The following is a 21405-nucleotide window of genomic DNA, read 5'->3' as shown; positions in this document are numbered from 1 at the left end:
TATTTGACTTCTTGGATTTTCATTGGAGATCTCCATAGTCTTCTCTGATTGGAGCCTTCTCTGGTGGTTTCAGCAGAGCAATGGTTCCTCATAAAGCAGTTTGCATGAAAAGACCAGGAGGCAGCGGGGAGGAGTGATTCTGAAGAAGACAGTCTGTTGCTAACTGATGGCAGTCTTTCCCATTGAGCCCCGGTACACTTGGGAATGCTTCACCCAGTGTTTTAGGAATTCATTAGCAGTGAAATCTTGGCATGTGTGGTAAAAGTTACTGCCTTCTGATTGTAGTGGTTAGAGGTATGGTCTTTGGAGTTAAATGGGATTTGAACTCCTACTCTATCATTTTGAATTGTGTGATCTTAGTTAACCTCAGAGTTGGATTCTAGCTGGATGTCCTTGAGAAAAATACTTAACTTTTCTGTGCCTTAGTTACCTGCTGTATAAAATTGGGCTAATAGTTGTAACTGCTATAGGGGATTGTTGTAAGTAAACATTAGATAATTTCTGTAATATGCTTAGAGCAATGCCAGCCGTGAATAGGCAGTCCACAGATGTTAAGTTCTGGTTGTGGTTATTATTGTGGTGGTGTTTCTGTATCACCTAGGGCACAAGCGAAGTCATTAAAATTATATTGGGGGAAAATTCTTTAACTGTCCCATAAATTGCAGGTTGAGCATCCCAAATCTGAAAAGCCGAAATCTGAAGTGCTCCCAAATTCAAAACTCTTCAAATACCAACATGGCACAAAAAGGAAATGCTAATTGGAGCATTTTCGATTTCAGATAAAGGATACTCAACTCGTGTAGTCATTCTTGAGCACATTCAAGTTGACAAACTCAGAGTTAAGGGAAGGAGCAAAAGTGAAGTATATGTTTGAGCATTCAAATAATTATTCTGTCTTTAAAAGAGAATTATATCAAATTTATCAATAATGGGGAATGAGTATAGAATTCTATAGCATTACTAATTTTCTGCATGGTATACTAAGTTATGTTTAATGATAACTCTCTATAACCTAGGATGATCTTTTTTTTTCTTGTTTGCCTGGGACTAAGGGCTTTGATGGGATGTGGGAGTTTCAGTGCTAAAACCAGACAATTCAGGATCTGTCATCACCCTACTATAAGTTTAATACATTTGTCTGTTGAGACTATTGAAGGAGATATTAATGGGCAAGCACATAGCACACTGCTTGGCACATAGTAACTGCTCCTTAAGTTTTTGTAGAATTGAGTCTAAATCTTGATTGAGCAGATTCATACACTGCTCTTTGACAAATTGTAGGGAAGAACTTGGCCAACTGCTTTGTTAGCCCTTTGAACAGCTCTTACTGTTAGGCCCTTGGGCATTGATTTCTTTCAGTTTCAATTTCCTAACCTGTAAAAGGAGAATAGTAATATGTATCTCGTAGGGATATTGTAAGGATTCAATAATATGTGATTAGCACATTAAAAGTGAGTATCCTAGTGGCTGGCTCCCATTAAGCTCTTAAGTGGTAACTATTAGAATAATGAAGTCCTTTAACATTTTATATAGATGCTATTTGGAATCAGTAGTCCCATCAGTGGGAAAAGTTGGAATGGTATCTCTAGATTGAGCTTTCAACTCTTTTAGCTTTGTTCAGTTTTTTCTTAGAAGCTTTCAGCTTTCTTTTTTTTTTTTTTTTTTTTTTTTTTTGAGACGGAGTCTTGTTCTGCCGCCCAGGCTGGAGTGCAGTGGCCGGCTCTCAGCTCACTGCAAGCTCCGTCTCCCGGGTTCACGCCATTCTCCTGTCTCAGCCTCCCGAGTAGCTGGGACTACAGGCGCCCGCCTCGTCGCCCGGCTAGTTTTTTGTATTTTTTAGTAGAGACGGGGTTTCACCGTATTAGCCAGGATGGTCTCGATCTGCTGACCTCGTGATCCGCCCGTCTCGGCCTCCCAAAGTGCTGGGATTACAGGCTTGAGCCACCGCGCCCGGCGCTTTCAGCTTTCTTATTCTAGAATGCGTGAGGAAGAACATTGTATACCTGGAGAACTGACAATGTGTGTTTACGAATTGTGTTTTAGGTAATGAGGAGTACCTGATTAATCTGATAGACTCTCCAGGACACGTGGACTTTTCCTCAGAAGTATCAACCGCTGTTCGCGTTTGTGATGGATGCATCATTGTGGTAGATGCTGTGGAAGGAGTCTGTCCACAGGTAATGGATTGTGATGAGAAAATACTTAAATGGTTAAGGGTGAGGAAAGAGGAGGAACTGACTGACTTTAGGCTTTTCACTGACAATCAGAACATTGGTTTTATATTTCACATTTGGTAACATTCCAGTCTGTGATGGAGTTAAATCACCAGAGTTCTGAAGGAATCTTAGAGATGACGACTTTAATTTAACATACTTTGTTTTTGTTTTTGTTTGTTTTGAAACAGAGTCTTGCTCTGTCACCCAGGCTTTAGTGTGGTGGCTTACTGCAACCTCCACCTCCTGGGTTCAAGTGATTCTTATGCCTCAGCCTCCACAGTAACTGGGATTACAGGCATGTGCCACCACACCTGGCTAATTTCTGTACTTTTAGTAGAGGCGGATTTCGCCATGTTGGCCAGGCTAGTCTTGGACTCCTGGCCTCAAGCAATCCACCTGCCTCAGCCTCCCAGAGTGCTGAGATACAGGTGTGAGCCCCCGTGCCTGGCCTTATTTATCCTTCATAACTGTCAGTTGTGTAAAGGCAATGATGATTTATTGTCTGTAATTCTTTGCTACTGTGCTGTATACATAGTTTGTGAATGCCTATTGAATACCTTTGTCTGACTGGCATTGTCTAGAGTGGTTATTAATCTGTATTTTCTAATGTGCTTTACTTAATTCAAATCATGAGTTTTACATTTTTCTTTCTGTTTTTATCAGACACAGGCAGTTCTGCGACAAGCTTGGCTTGAAAACATCCGTCCAGTTTTAGTGATTAATAAGATAGATCGCTTGATAGTGGAACTGAAATTCACCCCACAAGAGGCCTATTCTCACCTCAAGAATATTTTAGAACAGGTATTTTAATTTTTAGTATTTAAAAAATTTAGCCTCGAAGAAGAGTTGTAAGGAAGTTACCGAGCTGGGTATGAGCCATTGCTACAGAAAAGTGAACTTTTCCACTTCATATTCATACATGTTGGTGTTATTCTACAACAGTGGCTACAGAATAAGCATGTTCTCAGTCCCTTCCATCTCTTGGAATCACCCATCATAAAAAGCTTGAACAATAGGCTCTCTTGTTTAAAAATGTATCTGGGTTCCAAAGTGAAGGAATATTAGGATTTTATTACCTGTCTATAGTATTTTATTACCTGTCATTAGAGGAAATTTTACCCAAGCATTCATTCATTTATTTATTCAGCAAATATTTCATAGATATGTGTTGAATAAATGAATTATCGAATGTCCATTGTGCATTAGGGATTGTGAATATAAGATGGACAGATCAGAATCCCTATTTTCAAGGAACTCACAGTATAATAGGGGAGACAAAGAGATACTTGGAGAACAATGAGATAAGACCTGGGTGTGATATGACAGCATAGATAAGGGCCATCTAACCCAGTCTGGGTCAAGAGGGAAGAATGAGTTAGAAGTCGTACAATGGAAACTTTGAGATGGAAGTAAAGTAGGTGTTTGCCAGGTAGACAGGAAAAGGACATTCAAAAGAGAAGGAATATGATGGGCAAAGTCATAAAGGCAAAAAAAAGCACAGTACAGTGTTTCATTTAAGGATTACAAATTGTTTTATAGCTGAAGAATTAGATTATGTTAAACAGTGATAAGAGATGGGAAAAAGGATATAGGATTTAGATGTTGGTGAACGTTGTATGCCATGCATAAGAGTTTGAAATTTTTTCCTCAACATAGTGGAAAGCCATTGATGAGGGCAGCTTGAGTATATTTATTTGCTAAAGGCAGGAAACAATAAAAGCAGAACAGTGAAAAAGAATGAGGGATGGATATCATTCCCTGTAGAAATAGGAAGAGGTAGGCCGGGCTCGGTGGCTCATGCCTGTAATCCCAGCACTTTCGGAGGCCGAGGCGGGTGGATCAGGAGATCAGGAGATTAAGACCGGCCTGTCTAACAAGGTGAAACCCCATCTCTACTAAAATTACAAAAAATTAGCCAGGCGTGGTGGCAGGCGTGTGTAGTCCCAGGTACTCGGGAGGCTGAGGCAGGAGAATGGTGTGAACCCGGAAGCAGAGTGTACAGTGAGCCAAGATCACACCACTCCACCCCAGCCTGGGCGACAGAGCGAGACTTCGCCTCAGAAAAAAAAAAAAATGAAATAGGAACAGGTAAAATAACTCCTGCCCTGCATTGACAGGAGAAAGGTCAGTGGTATTTGCAGACATAAGTGAGCTTGTAGATTGAAATGTGGGGCACTTGAAGGAAATCTGAGTAATAGGTTCCATTTTCTTTCTGAGGTAGGACGTAAGATTACTGCCTATTTGGGAGTGAAAGTAGTTGAGGATTAGGAGTTGGGAAGAGGGCCTGAAGAGGGTAGTGAACATTTCAGACAACCGATGTGAGAAATGGCAAGGCAGTGGACTAAGGTTACAAACTAGGATTCTGGGGTTGGAAATCATGAGTACTTTGTGATAGTAGGCCTCAGTGCTGAAAAACAAATTAAGGGTATGACATTAACATTTACATTAAACTAATAATCACAAAATGACCTTCCAAAAGCCTTAGAATTTAGTTATGCTGAGTTTAGGAAGAATGGATACATGTAAGTTATTCACTGATTGTAAATGCCACCTTCATTCGTGTGTGCTTAATGAGCCCAAACTGACTGATGATTCTAGCCCTAACACAGGTTAAACAGTGTTTATCCTTCCGTGAGTGTGCTAAGCATCTGAATGACACTCTGCCATTTCACCGTCTCTCCTAGATTAATGCACTCACAGGAACTCTTTTTACTTCTAAAGTCCTAGAAGAAAGAGCAGAGAGAGAGACTGAATCCCAAGTGAATCCACATTCTGAACAAGGAGAGCAAGTATATGACTGGAGCACTGGCTTGGACGATACAGATGATTCTCAGCTTTACTTCTCTCCAGAACAGGGAAATGTGGTGTTTACCAGTGCAATAGATGGGTGGGGCTTTGGGTAAGTCTGTTTGAATCTGATTAAATCTCTTTGTGGATTTTATATGTCATTGTTTTTTTTTAGTGAAACTTTTAATTTTGAGATAATTATAGATTCACCTACAGTTGTAAGAGATAATACACAGAGTTCTCTGGTGCCCTTTACCCGGTAACTGCCTCTTATCCATAATAACATCTTGTAGAACTGTAGTACAATAACCTCAACCAGGACTTTGCCATTTGCCATCAATATACAGAACATTTCTATCACCACAAGACTCCTTCACGTTGCCCTTATATTGCCACAGCTACTTTCTTCCCTCCCTCAAACCCTTTTTAACCCTTGACAACCATTTATCTTATCTCCAAATTTTTCATTTCATGGGTGTTATAGAAATGGAACCAAAAAATATATGATTTTTTTTGGATTGACTTTTTTCACTTAGCATGATTCTCTAGAGACTTATCCAAGTTATTGCATGCATTAATACTGTAGTTGGTTCCTTTCTGTTGCTTAGTAGTATTCCATGGTGTGGATGTACCCCAGTATAACTATTCACCCATTAAAGGACATCTGTTTTTTTTTTCCTTTTTGGGCTATTATGAGTAAAGCTGCTATAAACATTCATGTGTAGGTTTTTGTGTGAACATAAGTTTCATTTCTCTGGAATAAATGCCTATGAGTACATTTGCTGAGTCATACGGTAGTTGTATGTTTAGTTTTTAAAGAAGCTATCAAACTGTTTCCAGAGGGACTGTACTATTTTATATTCTCACCAGCAACGCATGCGTCAGTGATCCATTTTCTCCAAATGTTCACGTTTGGTGTTGTCACTGTTTTCGTTTTAGCAGTTCTGTTGGGTGTGTACTAATATGCTATTGTGGTTTTAATTTGCGTTTTCGTAATAGCTGGTTACCTTGAACATCTTTTCATGTGCTGATTTGTCATCCGTAGGTCCTCTTGAGTGAAATGTCTTTTCGCATCCTTTCCCATTTTCTTATTGTGTTTTTTTCGTACTCCTGAATTTTGAGTTTTTTTTATTCTAAACAGTAGTCCTTTGTCTCATATGTGTTTTGCAAATATTTTCTCCCAGTCTATAGTTTGACTTCATATCCTCTAATAGTGTTTTTCAAAGTGAGCAAAGGTTTTTTTTTTGTTTTGTTTTGTTTTTGAGATAGTCTTGCCCTATTGCCCAAGTTGGAGTGTAGTGATGCAATCTTGACTCACTGCAACCTCCGCCTTCCAGGTGCAAGTGATTCTCCTGCCTCAACCTCCTGAGTAGCTGGGACTACAGGTGTGCACTACCACTCCCAACTAATTTTTGTGTTTCTTTTAGTAGAGACGAGGTTTCACCATGTTGGCCAAGCTGGTCACGAACTCCTGACCTCAGGTGATCCGCCTCGGCCTCCCAAAGTGCTGGGATTACAGGCGTGACCCACCGCTCCCAGCCATCAAAGTGAGCAAAGTTTTTAATTTGACCGAAGTGTCCTTTATCATTTTTTCTTTTTATGGATCTTGATTTTAGAGTCAAGTTGAAGAACTCTTTGCCTAGCTCTAGATCCTAAAGATTGTCTCTCATTTTTTTCTAAAAGTTTTAGTTTTACTTTTTACATTTAAGTCTGTGACCCATTTTGAGTTAATTTTTGTATAAAGTGTGAGGCTTGGGTTGAGGTTTTCTTTTGTGGGAGAAGAGGGCCTTTGAATTTCCATTTACTCTAGAACCCTTTGTTGAAAAGGTTATCTCTTCTCTGTTGAATTGCTTTTGTGCCTTTGTCAAAATCAGTTGGTCATACTTGTGTGGGTCTGTTTCTGAGTGTTTTGTTCTGTTCCTTTAATCTATGTGTCTGTCTTTCCAACAGTACCACATAATTTTGATTAGTGTAGCTACATTAATAAGTCTTGAAATCAGGTAGATTATTTCTGTCCACATTATTTTTATTTTTCAAAATTACTTTTGCCGTTCAAGGCCTTTGCCTGTCCATGTAAATTTTATAGTAATCTTACCTATATCTGCACATCATCTTGCTAGGATTTGGATGGAAATTGCTTGGTAAACCTGTTTATTTGGGGAGAATTTTGACATCTTTGCTGTGTTGAATCTTTTCTATTCATGCCTCACACTATGCCTCTCCATTTATTTAACATTTTAAAAAATTATTTTATGATTATTTTATAGTTTTCAGCATACAAGTGCTGTACATGTTAAGTTAGATTTACACTTGATTTTTTATTTTTCTGAATGATTATAAGTGATATTTTTAGTTTTGGTGTTCACACATCTAGTATATAGAAATACAATTAATTTTTATATGTTGATCTTGTATACTGTCACCTTGCTGAACTCACTTGAAGTTCTTTGTAGATATTTTGGAATTTGCTGCGAGACAATCATGTCTGCAAATAGGAATTGTTGTATTTTTTTTCCTTTTCTATCTCCATGCTATTTTCTCTTTTGCTGATTGCATTAGCTAGAATTTTCAGCACTATTTGACTGACCGTGATGAGAGTGGATATCTTTGCCTTGTTCTCGATCTAGGAGGAAAGCATTAAGTCTTTCACCATTAGAAATAATGTTAGGGCTGCAGGCTGTTTTTAGATGTCCTTTATCAAGTTGAGGAAGTCCCCTAATATTTTTCTGAATGTCATTATTATGAATGTGTCCAGTTTTGTCACATACCTTTTCTGTATTGATTAATATATTTGTATGAGTTTTCTTCTTTAGCTTGTTAATATGGTATATTACATTGATTGATGTTTTTGAATATTGAGCCAGTCTTGCATTTCTTTACAGATTTTATATACAATTGATTTTTAACTTTATTCTTGAGTAAATTCAAATGTGTTCTGTCTTGTTTTTCTAAGACCACCAGAGTGAGCACAAAAGAACCAGCAAGTAGGCAAAGGTCAGGCGCAAAACTGCTAGTTTATTTTAGTAACCTAAGGTGTGGAGAAGAAGTCTGTCGGCCTCAGGCAAAGAAGGCCGGCAGAGTGCCCCTCCCCCAAGCTCTCCCACGGAGTTCCGACATCCCAACAGGACTGGGAAGCTGGGAAGTCCGGGTGGCTCAATGGCGGAGAGTGGATTTTCTAGGAGTGGGAGGGCAATAGGTGGGGCATGGGCGTGTCAGGGGCGTTCGGCAGGTGCGACCAGGTAAATCTTGGTCTCTTCGGATTGACGTCACCTGGCGCATGCCCAGTTGGTCTGCACCCTCCCTGGGCGCCGGCTGCATTTTCGCGCCTGCGGGAAGAGTTGGGAGGGGGGATGAAGAACCCGGAAGTGCACCATCTTGCCTCCATTCGTCCAAACATGTACCACAAATGGATCCCACTTTATTCCTTAGCTCAGTTTATTTCCTGTCAGTTTTTTTTATCTTCTTAAAGTTATTTATACATAGATGAACAAATATATTTATATCAACTTTTATACCAACAGTAGCAAAAGTTGGTCTAGGTTTAATGAAGATGTACATGTGCTAAATATTGAGTTAGTCACTTTATTTAAATTATTTTACCAAATTCTGACAACACTCCTTTGAAATAGATATTACCATTTATTATCTAAGTCTCAAGAACATTGAGTAAATTTTGTTCAACATCACTCGACTAATAAGAGGCAGGCTGATATTAAGATTAATGTCTGCCTGACTCTGAATTCTGTCTTTTTTTTGACATGGTTCTTCTCTGGTGTCTGCCCTATGGGGTATAAGGATCCTTATTTCTTCTTACTGCCTCTCCTGGATTTGTACATGCTGAGGCCGTGTTAACAGTGACGTTAGATTTCAGAATGGAGTAGGTAATTGATCACGTTTTTTTAACTATAGCAATTTCTGACTTGTGGAATCAAAAAATCCAAATGTAGTTAAAAGATTATTACTTTGAGAAAAATGTCTGTGGTTTGGATAAGTAATAGTGGGACCATAACGACCTTTACTTTAGTTGTGGGCTTGATGTTGCACGTAATTTGTGGGAATCATAGAACTAAAACTGATGCACTAGGAGAAAACAGAGTCTCTTCATGAAACATGTATCAGTATGATTTAGGATTGGAAAGAAAGAAAGGATCAGGAGCTGACTAGAATGCAAGGCTTGGAGTAGCCTAACAAATCTCTGGCTTCATTTTTTAAAATATATTTTCCTTTTTACAGGAACTTGTTCTCCAGTTTCCCTTTGACCAGATTTTGTCTTGGGCAGTGTAATATAATATCATAATTTTCTGTTTATAATAAATGATAGATACCTTAGTCCATTTGATGCCCGAAAGGTCATACCAGACTTAAATAAATTGAGGTGATGCATATATGACAAAAATAGAAATTGTGAACCTGCTGAGAATTTGCACTTTTCATATATGGTTGATGGGTTGTCATTATCACCTTTCTAGGCCTCATTTTACTTATCTGAAAAAACAGGAATATTGGGCTAAGATGATTTCAAGGCTTTCTTCAGATTCATTCACAGTGATTCATTCAGTCGTGTAATAGGGTCAGACCTGTTGATTTCCTGATTTGTGAGCATTCTGCTAGTAAACCACAAGGTGGGAGGCTTGTCCCTTTCTTACAGTGATTTTCATAAGTAATTTAATGTTTTATGCTAATTTTAGTCAGTCACACAAATTGGGGGAAGTTTATTGTGGAAGGAAAAGGAATGGGGAGAAAGTTGAATGGATAGAATAAGGGTAATTTACAGAACCCTGACTTCTGACATTTTTAGATACTGTCAGCCAATAAATGAATGTTCCCCTGTATTAGACAAGGTCAGATTTAGAGATCGGCTAGTGTCTGTTCTCAACAAGTTGATATGTGAATTTATGGGAAAGTAGTAGTGGAAAATAAAAGCACCAGAGACTTTTTCCTTCCCATTTTCCTCTAAAATGTCAGTGAATAGACCAAGTTGACAGCTGCGTGTGTCACAAAAGTGGAAAATGAGCACATTTCAGAATTTGCAGGATGGTTCTATAAACTCTCTGCAGTGGGAAAGGATTAAGAAGTGTGACTAGAGGCTGAACCCAGGTCTTCTGACTAAATCTGTCCTGTTAATTGATGTTAATCTGGGAGAGTCTGCTCTGAAAAGCAGAAACACATTGACTTGGATGGGTAGCAGCAAGAATCTAAGTTCTTGCTTTAAATACATAGAACTGAATCCCCAAACTTATAGCATAGGGACAGGAGAGAAGAGACAATGAAAAGCCCTTTGTAATAGATTTACTTGTCTTTGTGTAACTGTGTCTTAGAATTCTGTAGTTAATAGTAATCCACTTCGTAGCTTGGAGGGCAAAAGGGTGTGTGGTTCAGTAATTTCATACTTGACTGAGTTGTCATTCATGAAGACAGGCAACGAATAGATCAGTAGTCTTGGAATATAAATCGGTCTGCAGGTCTCTTAGACTCTTGTTTGCAGTTACTCTGTAGAGGAAAGGAATTAAAATAGAATTCAAGAATGGAGAAGTGCTAGAAATTGTCAGTGTTTAAAAATTGTAACTGTTGGCCGGGCGCGGTGGCTCAAGCCTGTAATCCCAGGACTTTGGGAGGCCGAGACGGGCGGATCACGAGGTCAGGAGATCTAGACCATCCTGGCTAACACGGTGAAACCCCGTCTCGACTAAAAATACAAAAACTAGCTGGGTGAGGTGGCCGGCGCCTGTAGTCTCAGCTACTCGGGAGGCTGAGGCGGGAGAATGGCGTAAACCCGGGAGGCAGAGCTTGCAGTGAGCTGAGATCCAGATCCGGCCACTGCACTCCAGCCCGGGCGACAGAGCAAGACTCCGCCTCAAAAAAAAAAAAAAAAAAAAATTGTAACTGTTTAATGACAAAAATAAATAAAAGCACTAGCAGTAATGGGGAATGGGTTGGTGTTAAGCAAATTTTGTGGTAACTATGGAATAAAAAAGAATGAAAAGGATAAGAAACAAGAGTTTGAAAGATTTATGTGCCCATGTGTGTACACATGTGTGAATATTTTATGTGGTGGACTGGAAGAGCCTAGCAAATGGGCAAATGTCTTACTATAATTTATGATTTTGATAGGGGTTTTAGAGTGTTTATTTATAAAAATCTTTAAGTTTACCACTTTCAGAATTAAGAGCAGGATATTTATCTGACATCATTATAAAAGATAAAAGAATGTATAATACGGTCTGGGTAACACAACTCAACATTTTTAAAAAAAAATCCTGGAACAATAGAAACCACACTGGAAATCTAACTGATCAAAACAGTTGTACCAATAAATGATTGCCCCAATAAATGTATCAAATCCCCTATTAAGGAGATATTTTTTAGAAAGGAAATTTTGTTAAAAAAATAAATCCAGAAGTTTACTACGTAAAAGAGATAAACATAAAGCGTAATGGACAGAGGCTAAATACCAAAGCTTTAGATCAGATTATGTCAACCAAATGTGAATGAGAGAGGTTTGGCAATATTAACAATAAAATAGGATTTATGGTAAATGAATTATGGCATAAGGATCATTTTCGCATAGATAATTGACACATTTACTAGTGAAGAAATTAGCTATCAATTACCAGAACAACAAAGTACATGAGACAAAAATAGAACTATAAGTAGAACTCTGCAGGCACATGGTTTAGGGGAGATTTTCACAGGTTAAGTAGACAGGGACATGAACCATATGAATAGAATAATTAAAGTCAGAATGTAAGTGTCAGTTACAGATATACAAAAATTGGTTCTATATCAGGTGAAGAAATAATTCAAATTTAAAAGAAAGAAAATGTCACAGGTTTCATGTGTTCATCACTCAGTCATTAGCTCCAGTTTTAACCATCTAAGAAGAGACCCAAGTTGCCAATGTGGAGAGCAAAGCTTCAGCTGTATTTATTGAGGCCCCAGGGAGCATCACTGCTAAAGAATAGGGCTCCCTTCTACAGTTAGGTTGGAGAATGCCTGGGAAGTCAGTCCACAGTGGTTGCCTCCTATTGTTTCCTTCCATGTGTTGACCTTGGACCTGCCTGTAGGTCCTGAATTGGTTTTGCAAATCTGCATGGCAGGTTGCAGCCCGCCTAGCAAAACTGGGTGTTGATAAATGAAAAGCCGCAGAGATAGGGGTATCCTGACTTAACATCTGGAAGTAAGGCTCTGTGCGCCATTCTGGGTGTGCAGAAACACAGGAAGCCAGGAGGAGGCCTGACTCTTATTAGCGATCCACTGGTTAGGCAACAAGGCAGAGCCTGCTTTCTTTTTGAGGCATAGGAACTCTACCAGTGGTTGGCAGCCTTTCACATTGTCTTCATTTGTGGAGGAGTGATTAAAGAGTCACCTGTGAACAAAGATAGTTTTATTTCTTATTTTCTAATCAGTATACTTTTAATTTCCTTTTCTTGTGTGATTGCATTAGGTTGGGCTTTCAGTATGGTGTGGAAAAAAAATGGGAATATCTTTTTTTTTTTTTTCCCTGAGCAGGCATCTTTTAAGATGCTGGTACTTTGAAAATTCTAATCTCAAACCTTAGATTAAATTAGGTTGTTCTCTAAAGAAAAGGCGTTTCTTAGGTCCTTTATCCAGACAATGCAGATGCTATATGTAGCACCGTTAGTTGCTGTTGACTATCCTCTTGTGACGGGAGGCCATGGTGGTAACTGATTTCTCTGTGGGCTGATGAGAGTTAAGTCAGTGTGTGTATGTTTATCATTAATCTAGGATAATAAAAAACTTGTTTTGGCAGGTTGTGGCTCAAGAGTTTCTTTCATTTGTGAGCAACTGTCACAGCAGTGAGTAGCTGAAATAAAATTTTATGGCTGGCATAGTTGTGATGGGCAGCTGGAGCTTGCATTTTCTTGGCTTTGGCCCTAGTTTTATCTTGTTTTACACGTGCAAAATGAAGAAACAAAGCTATAGCATGTATTACAATTCATATTAATATAGACCTGAACGTGGGCTTTGGAGCCAGACTGCTTGGATTTAAAGTCCCACCTCACTTCTCCCCTGCGTAATATCTCTGTGCTTCATTACCCTTTTCTGTAAAATGGGGAAATTTTGTAGGATAGTGGATTAAGTTTAGTAATACACGTGTAAAGAAGTTTGAACAGTACCTGTCACAGAAATGTTCAAATGTTACCTATGCTAATCGTTATTAATAACGTGAACATTTGGTCTTCTTTCAGAATTGAGCACTTTGCCAGAATCTACAGTCAAAAAATTGGCATCAAAAAGGAAGTTCTTATGAAAACCTTGTGGGGAGATTACTATATAAATATGAAGGCTAAAAAGATCATGAAGGGTGATCAGGTAATGTGGTGTATATCCCTTTTGACTGTTGGTCATGTTCTTGCCCTGTGAAAATCTATCCTGTAATATCTTTAATAAATGTAATTCAGCTTTAATTTATGCAGGTGAGTTCATGAGGGAATTTTTACCATGTATAATTGGGAAAGGCTTACACGTCTCATATACAGGTATCGTTCATATAGAGTTCTTAGTCCTTTTAAGTATAGTCAGCAAAGAACTGCTTTTACTTTTCTTTTTTTTCAGAAGACCAAAAATCTTAGATCTTGGGCACCTGAAGACACACATTTTGTGCCGTGCATTTGTTTGTGTCTGTCACCATAAAGAGATGTCTCTTCTAGACATCCCTGTATGGTTCACACTGTCCTAGTCTCAGTTGAAGCCTTATCTCACTGCATGCTGGTGGTCATCGTGCAGTGTAGATCGGGAGAGGTGGATGCTCCCTGAAACCCCTTCTTCTATAGGTAAAGGTGGTGTAGGAATGCTGTCATATAACCTCAAAGGATACTTTTCTTGGAGCTTTATTTTTTGATATAAAACCAGGATTTCATAAATTTATTCTCATTGAAAATCATATACATTTCTTTTTTAGAAAGTACTCACAAGTATAAAGCCACAGCAAACAACAAAATCGAAGCCAGCACTGCCAGTAGATGTTTGTAATTTCTTTCATTCTTTTTACATGGATATATACATCCCCCTGTTGAGATTATGCCGTTTATACAATGTAGCTGCCCTTTTGCTTTTGTCATATCATGAACATCTTCCCTTGCCATTAAAAGCTTTTTTATAAACAATATATTTTAAAGGGAATGAATATAGTTAAGTGGGAAAGAGCATGCCTTGAGAGTTGACTCTGTGTTTGAATTTTGGCTCCACCACTTATTGGCTCTATGACTTTTATCTCAGTTATTTCATATGTAAAATTAAGATAATAGCACTTATCTCATAGGATAGTTATGATGATTATATGAAATAATTCAGTAAGCACTCTGTTATTTTATTTTGTGAGAGCACTATGATTTATGTAATCATTCTCTTAAGATTGGACATAGTTTTTTTTCAAATGTTTTGATATTGTACGATAGACATCTTTGTGGATAAGTTTTATGTCTTCATGATACTTTTTTTTAAAACTGAGCATTCCAAGCCAATGACTTTTAATTTCTTAATACTGTTGCCCGTAGTTCTTCAGAAAGGAGGTATCAATTTATTAATATATCCCACCTCATGTATATGGGAGAGTATACCCCTCAAGGTGCTCTTGCTAGTAACTTTCTGCATAGTTTAGTAAGAGAAATGATGGAGTTTTTTGGGTTTTCAAAATTTTCCTTTCCTTGTGAACTTTTAGAAATATGTTTAAGAATGCTTTATGTTTCTTCTTACATAATTTTAGACTGAAGTCCATGGAAAGAGCCTGCACGTGCAGAGTGAAGTTTTAGCTCTTGGCTTGGGTGCTGTGTGTATTTGTTTGATGGCAGCCATGGTAATATGACCCACGAATGGTCATGTCACTTGTAAAGTCTATGGTTCCCAGAGGAAAGAACAGTGGATTATTATTAATTGTGGTTTTTGGCTGTTTAGTGCATTCTTATAACTACTTTCATCTACTGTATTTTTGAATAAATATTTTCAAGTAGAAATGAAACATATTGATAATAAAAGCATGTCAAGAAGGAATATATAAATGCCTATTAAATGTTCAGGAACTTAATTTGAGCCCATATATTCTTTTGTACAGGCCAAAGGAAAGAAACCTTTATTTGTACAGTTGATCCTGGAAAATATATGGAGTTTGTATGATGCTGTCTTGAAAAAGTAAGACTCTTATGACATTGTTTACCTTTAGGCATCTTTAGGCAGTATAATTTGTCTCACTTTCCAGTTTGATGAGTCATACTTCAGAAAGCTGAGATGGACTGAGAAAGTGAACAGAGCTTCTACAGATGAGTTGATTACAGGGCTTGGAAGCAATTTAAAGAAGTCTATGTAACCCAGCTAAAGGGTGATGTTGAAGGGACAGGATAGCAATATTTTATAGAGTGCTGAGGTGAAGAGATAAAAGGATAGAAAGAAACATTGGGTCTTTTTTTATGCAAACCCAGGTTTAAAAAATAGTTATTAAAGTAGAAAAGGTGCTTGATAGCTAGGGTCATTAATGGGGAAGTGGGGAAATAACTTTTCTGGTATAAGTTTGCTATAGTAAATTTACTTTCTGAGATATTCCTGAGGTGGAATAATGACTTATTAGTACTTATTTGTAAGACTGCTTTACCACTTGATATAGTCTGCTTGAGGAGATTGGGGACAAGTACTTCCTGGGAAGTCTTAAAGAAGGATTCACTTCAAAGTGTAAGAGTAGAAGTTGAGGAGGCTTTTTCTGTGGCAGGATTCCCTTCAATCATTTTTAGCTTTTTTTGAAAAAGTAACACATTAGGATAAAAATATGCCAAATAATGTTGGGTTCCTTTTCCCCACTGCCTGTTTTTATGTGTATATGACATTTCTGCCCTCCAATCTTGTGTTTACTATAGGGACAAAGACAAAATTGATAAAATAGTGACTTCTTTAGGATTAAAAATTGGAGCCCGGGAGGCACGACATTCAGACCCTAAAGTTCAGATCAATGCCATTTGCAATCAATGGCTACCCATATCCCATGCTGTTCTTGGTATCCTTTATTCTAATGGTTTTTAATGGAATCGTTTTGATAAAGCAAGAAAAAACAATGCGTTATGGCAACCAGGAAATTCTCTGGAAATAACATTCAATCCAAAATAAGTCTTCTCTGCTTATTTGGTGTTCTACCATGAAACTGTATTAAATAATAATTAATACGCTAATACTAATTTATGTTAACATTACTAATAGTGAACTTCTTTAAGAAGACAATTCTTTTTGTGTTTATTTAGTAAACTGTAAAAATAAAAATGTTTACACTAAGATTTAAATAAGATGTTTGTGTTAGATAACTGTTTCATTTCAAGGTCACCGATAGCCAACCTGCTAAGCTCTGTTCTCATTTGTTCCATGGGTCAGTGTTAAAGTATCTGTCATGAGGATCCTTTCTGAGCTTTTAAGAGTTTGTGAACTCCCTGAAATTGTGTGCATGTTTTGAGATGTGATGCATAAAGCAGTGTTGCCATATAGCACAGGCATTTTCTGTATGGACAGACTTTGTTACCTCAATATTTAGAGCATACAGTGAATATTCACCTTGGTGGGAGGCAGTGGCTCAAGGTTTTGAGTCCTTAACAACAGACTTCAGCGATGGTGTGTCAGAAACTTCCTAGTCCCCTTGATATTACAGCCGAGAGAGTGGAGAGACTGATGTGCACAGGATCACAAACCTTTGACTCTCTTCCACCAGAAACTCAAGCACTGAAAGCAGGTAAGGAAAGATGGACCTGTTGGAATATACCGTGTCATTGACTGTCCTCCATCCAGGCTGCTCTAGACCAATTTGCTGAATGCTAGGCTAGTTTGCTAAATGGCCAATTTGCCAAATGTCCACTTCCACAGATGAACAGTTTCACAAATGACCATTTCACCAGTTTTGCCTCCCACCCCCAGCCCAAAGGTTTTCTTGTTACAGCCATTTTGCTCAGCCAGTAGGATGAGAGACCAGCGACTTCCTGTACACATGCTCCTCATGAGAAAAGAAGCTCCCATTCTGGGCTTCGTAGGTTCCATGAAATTTGTCTCTATGTATTTTCTTTTCTCTAATTCTTTTCCTCCAGTTCTATTGCTTTTGTAACCCTGCCCCCAAACCACTACACTGCTGTTCTTGGCATAACTATTGACTTTTGGTTCATTAAATCTAATGACCAGTTTTCAGTCTTCATTAGGACTAGATCTTCCACTCGCATTTGATGCAGGTGATCACTCCTCCTTGAAACAATTTCTTCCCTTGACTTCTAAGCTTCCATTGCTTCCATTCCCTTGCTTCTGCTTTTCTTCCTGTCTCCCTGGCTGCTTATACTTAATAAGGTCTTTTTGTGATTCCTCCCCATCTCCCTGGCTTTTTAACTTTGGGGTGCCCCAAGTAAGGTTCAAGTCTCTGATCCTCATCTGTTTTACCTGCATTCCCTCTTTTGATAATCTCATCCAATCTCAAGACTTTAAATGACAACTGCATACTCATAATTCACACAATTGTGTGTCTTCAGAGCATGTCTGTTTTCTGGACTCTGGACTGATATCTAGAACTCCCCCTATACTGTGTTTTCTAAGAAGCATCTCAACTGAACATATCCCAAACTGGACTTTTTATCTTATCCCCAAGCCTGCTCACCTAGTCATTCCCATCTCAGGGGGACCTCAATCTTTTCATTTACTCAGTCCAAAAACCTTGGAGTCATCAATGGCCCTTATATTTATCTCACACTCCAACATCCAGTCCATCAGCAAATCCTGTTTATTCTTCCTTTGAAATACGGAATTCAGCTATTTCCCAATGTTTTCACTTCCTGGCCAACATGGTGAAACCTTGTCTTTACTAAAAATACAAAAATTAGCTGGGCGTGGTGGTACATGCTTATAGTCCCTGGTACTTGAGAGGCTGAGGCAGGAGAACCACTTGAACCTGGGAGGCGAAGGTTACAGTGAGCGAGATAATGCCACTGCACTCCAGCCTGGGTGACAGAATGAGACTCCGTCTGAGAAAACAGTCAGACAACAATAACAACAAAACAACTAGTATCCCTGCTTTTGCTCTTGATTCCTGTTAGTGTTTTCTCAATATTGCAGACAAAACAGAGTGATCCTCTTAACATATAAGTCAGGGCATGTCATTCTGTTCTTCATTCAAAGCTTCCACTGGCAAGACTTCTGATACATGTTTGATTCTTACTTCCTGTGGCTTTCTTTTTTCTTCTTTAAATTTTACTGTTGAATTCTTTATATACAAATTATTTTAACGTGAGGTGATGGAGTTGTTTTTAAAAAATTCATTAATCAATGGTTTTTTACCTCCAATATAGGTTAAGGAAAATGTTCATATGTTAATACGTAATTGCGTTAAAATTTGTATATTTAAGGAGAATTGGTATCTTAATATTGAATCTTAATTTATTTCTAAGAATTTGTTAATATCATAATACAGTATTTTTGTCCATTTTATTTTCTAACTTGTTATTGTGGGGGATTGGAAAAGCGATTGATTTTTATATATCTTGTTAAGAAGCTACCTTGCTGATTGTTGGCCTTTGGTAACATTCCTCAATTCTATTTTTTCTATACTTGATATAGTGAAAAATGTATTAGTGCTTATAGTAGGTGTTTAACCTCATTGCGTAGCTTTAACTTTCATATGAGATCCCTCACCCCATCAAATTTGCTTGCTTTTCCTTCCTTATTTCTGCCAATTCTGTTTGCTTTTGCTCTGCTATTCTTTCCTAGCAATCTTACCCTTTTCTAATTAAAATTCTTATCATAGTTAGAAAAAGTTATGGACTTCTGATGCATTTAGATAATGCAATGTTCTAAACATTTTAATCATTTTCCAGAAAAATATGTGTTTTTTTACTAATGGGAAAAATAGTGACATTTTTACTTCCTATTTGTTTAGCTTTTATGAAATGTGGAAGTGAGGAGACTGCTCCAGTTATCATATTTGTTTCCAAAATGTTTGCAGTTGATGCTAAGGCCTTGCCTCAGAATAAGCCAAGGTAAGGGAAGTGGGAAAGTTGGGGCTGGGCTAGGAATATGGTATATGTTTGGTAGGATATAGTTGGGGTGTGGGTGGGGGTGGGGCACAGATAATGCTTTTCCTCCTCAACCCAGAGTTCATTTCAAGCCAACCCCCAGGGTAACATACAATTTGTACAGTAATGTATCCTTTTGTGATACCTCTGTAGGAGAAAGCTGTTGAAAGCAGCTCAGGGATTTTGAATTGAAGTGATGTAAGTTTGAAGAGTGGCGTTAGTAATAGTAGCAACAGTTAACTTTTGTTGAACATGTCAGGCGAGTTCTAATCTAAGCCTGCTTTGTCTCATCTAATTCTGTCTACCTCAGTAGAGATTATGAATGTATGAGTATCTCTGCTTCCCCGTGTGTATTATGTGTGCACGGGTGTGGTGGGTGTAGGAGAGGGATATTTCTCAAGTTCCAGAGTCTTGGGGAATCTATCTCTTCTACATTTCCTATTTTTTATGTGAGTTCCCCTCCTGTCTCTGCTGCTTTCCCTACAAGTTTAGATTCTGATCATGTCTTGTGGATATTGTTGCAGCAACCTCCTAGCTGGTTCCTTCTGCCCCATCTTTAGTTCCACCGATGCACTTGCCTTTCTTCCTTTAGAGTGATCTTTATAAAACTCAGCTATGAAGATATGTCCCTTGCTCAAAACCCTTAATGATTCTCACTGCTTTGAGCAATTTTGATTCAAGTGTGAAGTGTTGGTGATGATTTCAGTGGTACTTAGGGAAACAAGTTTTAGTTTACTTAGTTGGCATATTTATTTTAATGTTTATTTGTGTGTATTGCCTGTGTATGTCAAGTGATAAAGCCTTTACTGTGATGAGATTTTAAAGTTTTATTGAGTTCAAAATGTTTGTGCATTTAAATAAGTATTAAATAAATAATATGCAGACATAGCAGAAATCATGAAAATAATATGTGAGTGACTGAAGGTCAGATCATCAGCCTGTGAAGTAAACTTGACCTGTCTTAGTGGCATTTCAGACCCACCATGACCTGACCCCAAAACATGTTTTGACTAGATTTTTATTTCTGTTTTTCTAATATACTAGTGTCTGAACAAATGTCGTATCTTTACTTGTGCTGTTCCTCCATCTGAGAAGGCTTCTTTTCTTCTGATAAAATTCTGTTTGTCCTTCAGCAGAAAGATTATGCATTGTTTTTTAGTACTTCCCTAGTGATTTGGACATAGGTGTATTCAATAATTTTTGCCCTGGGGATAAGTAAAAGAATAGATGGGTGAGTAAATGAAGAATGAATGAGTGAATATCTGAATGGGGGAATGAACAGGTCAGTGAATGGGTGAATGAATGGCTAAATGAGTAAGTAAATGAGTGAATAATGGAACGAATGAATGCCTAATTATGTATCTAGGCTACTCCCAGATAATATTTCAGTAGCAATTTCTTGTACTAACAATTTTAGGATACTGAATGTTTTTTGGCCATTGGGAGTATCTGTGAGATTCTGGTAGAATCATAGGGAATATCAGAGAATTGGAAAATTTGCTGTTAAGATTTGAAATACATGTATTTATATCACTTAAAATTCCTACCTCTATCCATCCTTCATTTCTTGCTGATGAATAATAGTATTATTATGCCTCTACTATCACATTTTCTGTAAACATTTTTCTTAATAATTCATCTTATGTTTTTCTGATTTTAGTATATTTCTGATAGTGCAATCCATTCTATTCCATGAAGTTGTTTTATTGATTTTATTTTTGTCATTTGTTTTTTAACCAGTATATCAGGTTCAACAATTGTTACGTAATAATACAGTGTTTTCAGGTATACCTGGGTAAGATCATCACCATTACTTTGTTCTTTTCCATCTTCTAGCTGATAGTTTTTTTCGTTTAAGTTTTATTTTTTAAATTTAGGAAAATGTACCTTGGGAAGTTGGTTTGATAGGATTTTCATCTCCATTGTATTAGATACCCAGGCCAGGAATAACAGAGTATTATTTTCCTTTCGTATAGAGTACAGTGTATTAGTGATATGCGCCAGGGAGAAAAGTAAGGCAGGAAATGGGATTCGGCACCCACAAAGCCTAAAAATTTCTCCCTAACTTAATGAAGACACTGACCTTTACTCGCTGCTCAACAGTGCCACTGTGGTTGTAAATGAAGTGTGGGACTGTTACAGGACTTTATCCTTTGTTCTTGTGTTCTTGCCTCTTTTCTTCTTCAGATTCACCTTCCAACCTGACATTTGAATCTTCAGTCAACATTCTCACCTCTGGTCTCCTTCATCTCAGTATTAGTGACTATTGTCCCTTTAAGAAGTCTATGGTTAGTTTAACTATAGCCTAAATAACTTCCCAGTCACAGCTGTTTCCTCACTAGTAGGGCCCCATTTTCTTGTAATTA

At 37.9% G+C, this 21405-nt stretch overlaps 1 protein-coding gene across 1 annotated transcript; it reads left to right on the top strand.

The window, feature by feature from the left end:
* Nucleotides 1-2024: 2024 nt before the first annotated feature.
* LOC113223007 (elongation factor-like GTPase 1) lies at nt 2025-19013 on the top strand (the record flags this gene model as incomplete). The annotated part of the gene is made up of 8 exons (XM_026452579.1): nt 2025-2177; nt 2880-3017; nt 4901-5115; nt 13214-13337; nt 15076-15152; nt 15869-16005; nt 16603-16725; nt 18904-19013. Coding segments are annotated over 8 exons (1071 nt in total), but the record flags the coding sequence as incomplete, so codon positions are not given.
* Nucleotides 19014-21405: the final 2392 nt, after the last annotated feature.

This window comes from Piliocolobus tephrosceles, unplaced genomic scaffold (genome assembly GCF_002776525.5).
Source record: "Piliocolobus tephrosceles isolate RC106 unplaced genomic scaffold, ASM277652v3 unscaffolded_37577, whole genome shotgun sequence".
Taxonomy (NCBI): Eukaryota; Metazoa; Chordata; class Mammalia; order Primates; family Cercopithecidae; genus Piliocolobus; species Piliocolobus tephrosceles.
Note: the sequence above shows the minus strand (reverse complement) of the source record. Positions and strands in the feature narration are given on the sequence as shown.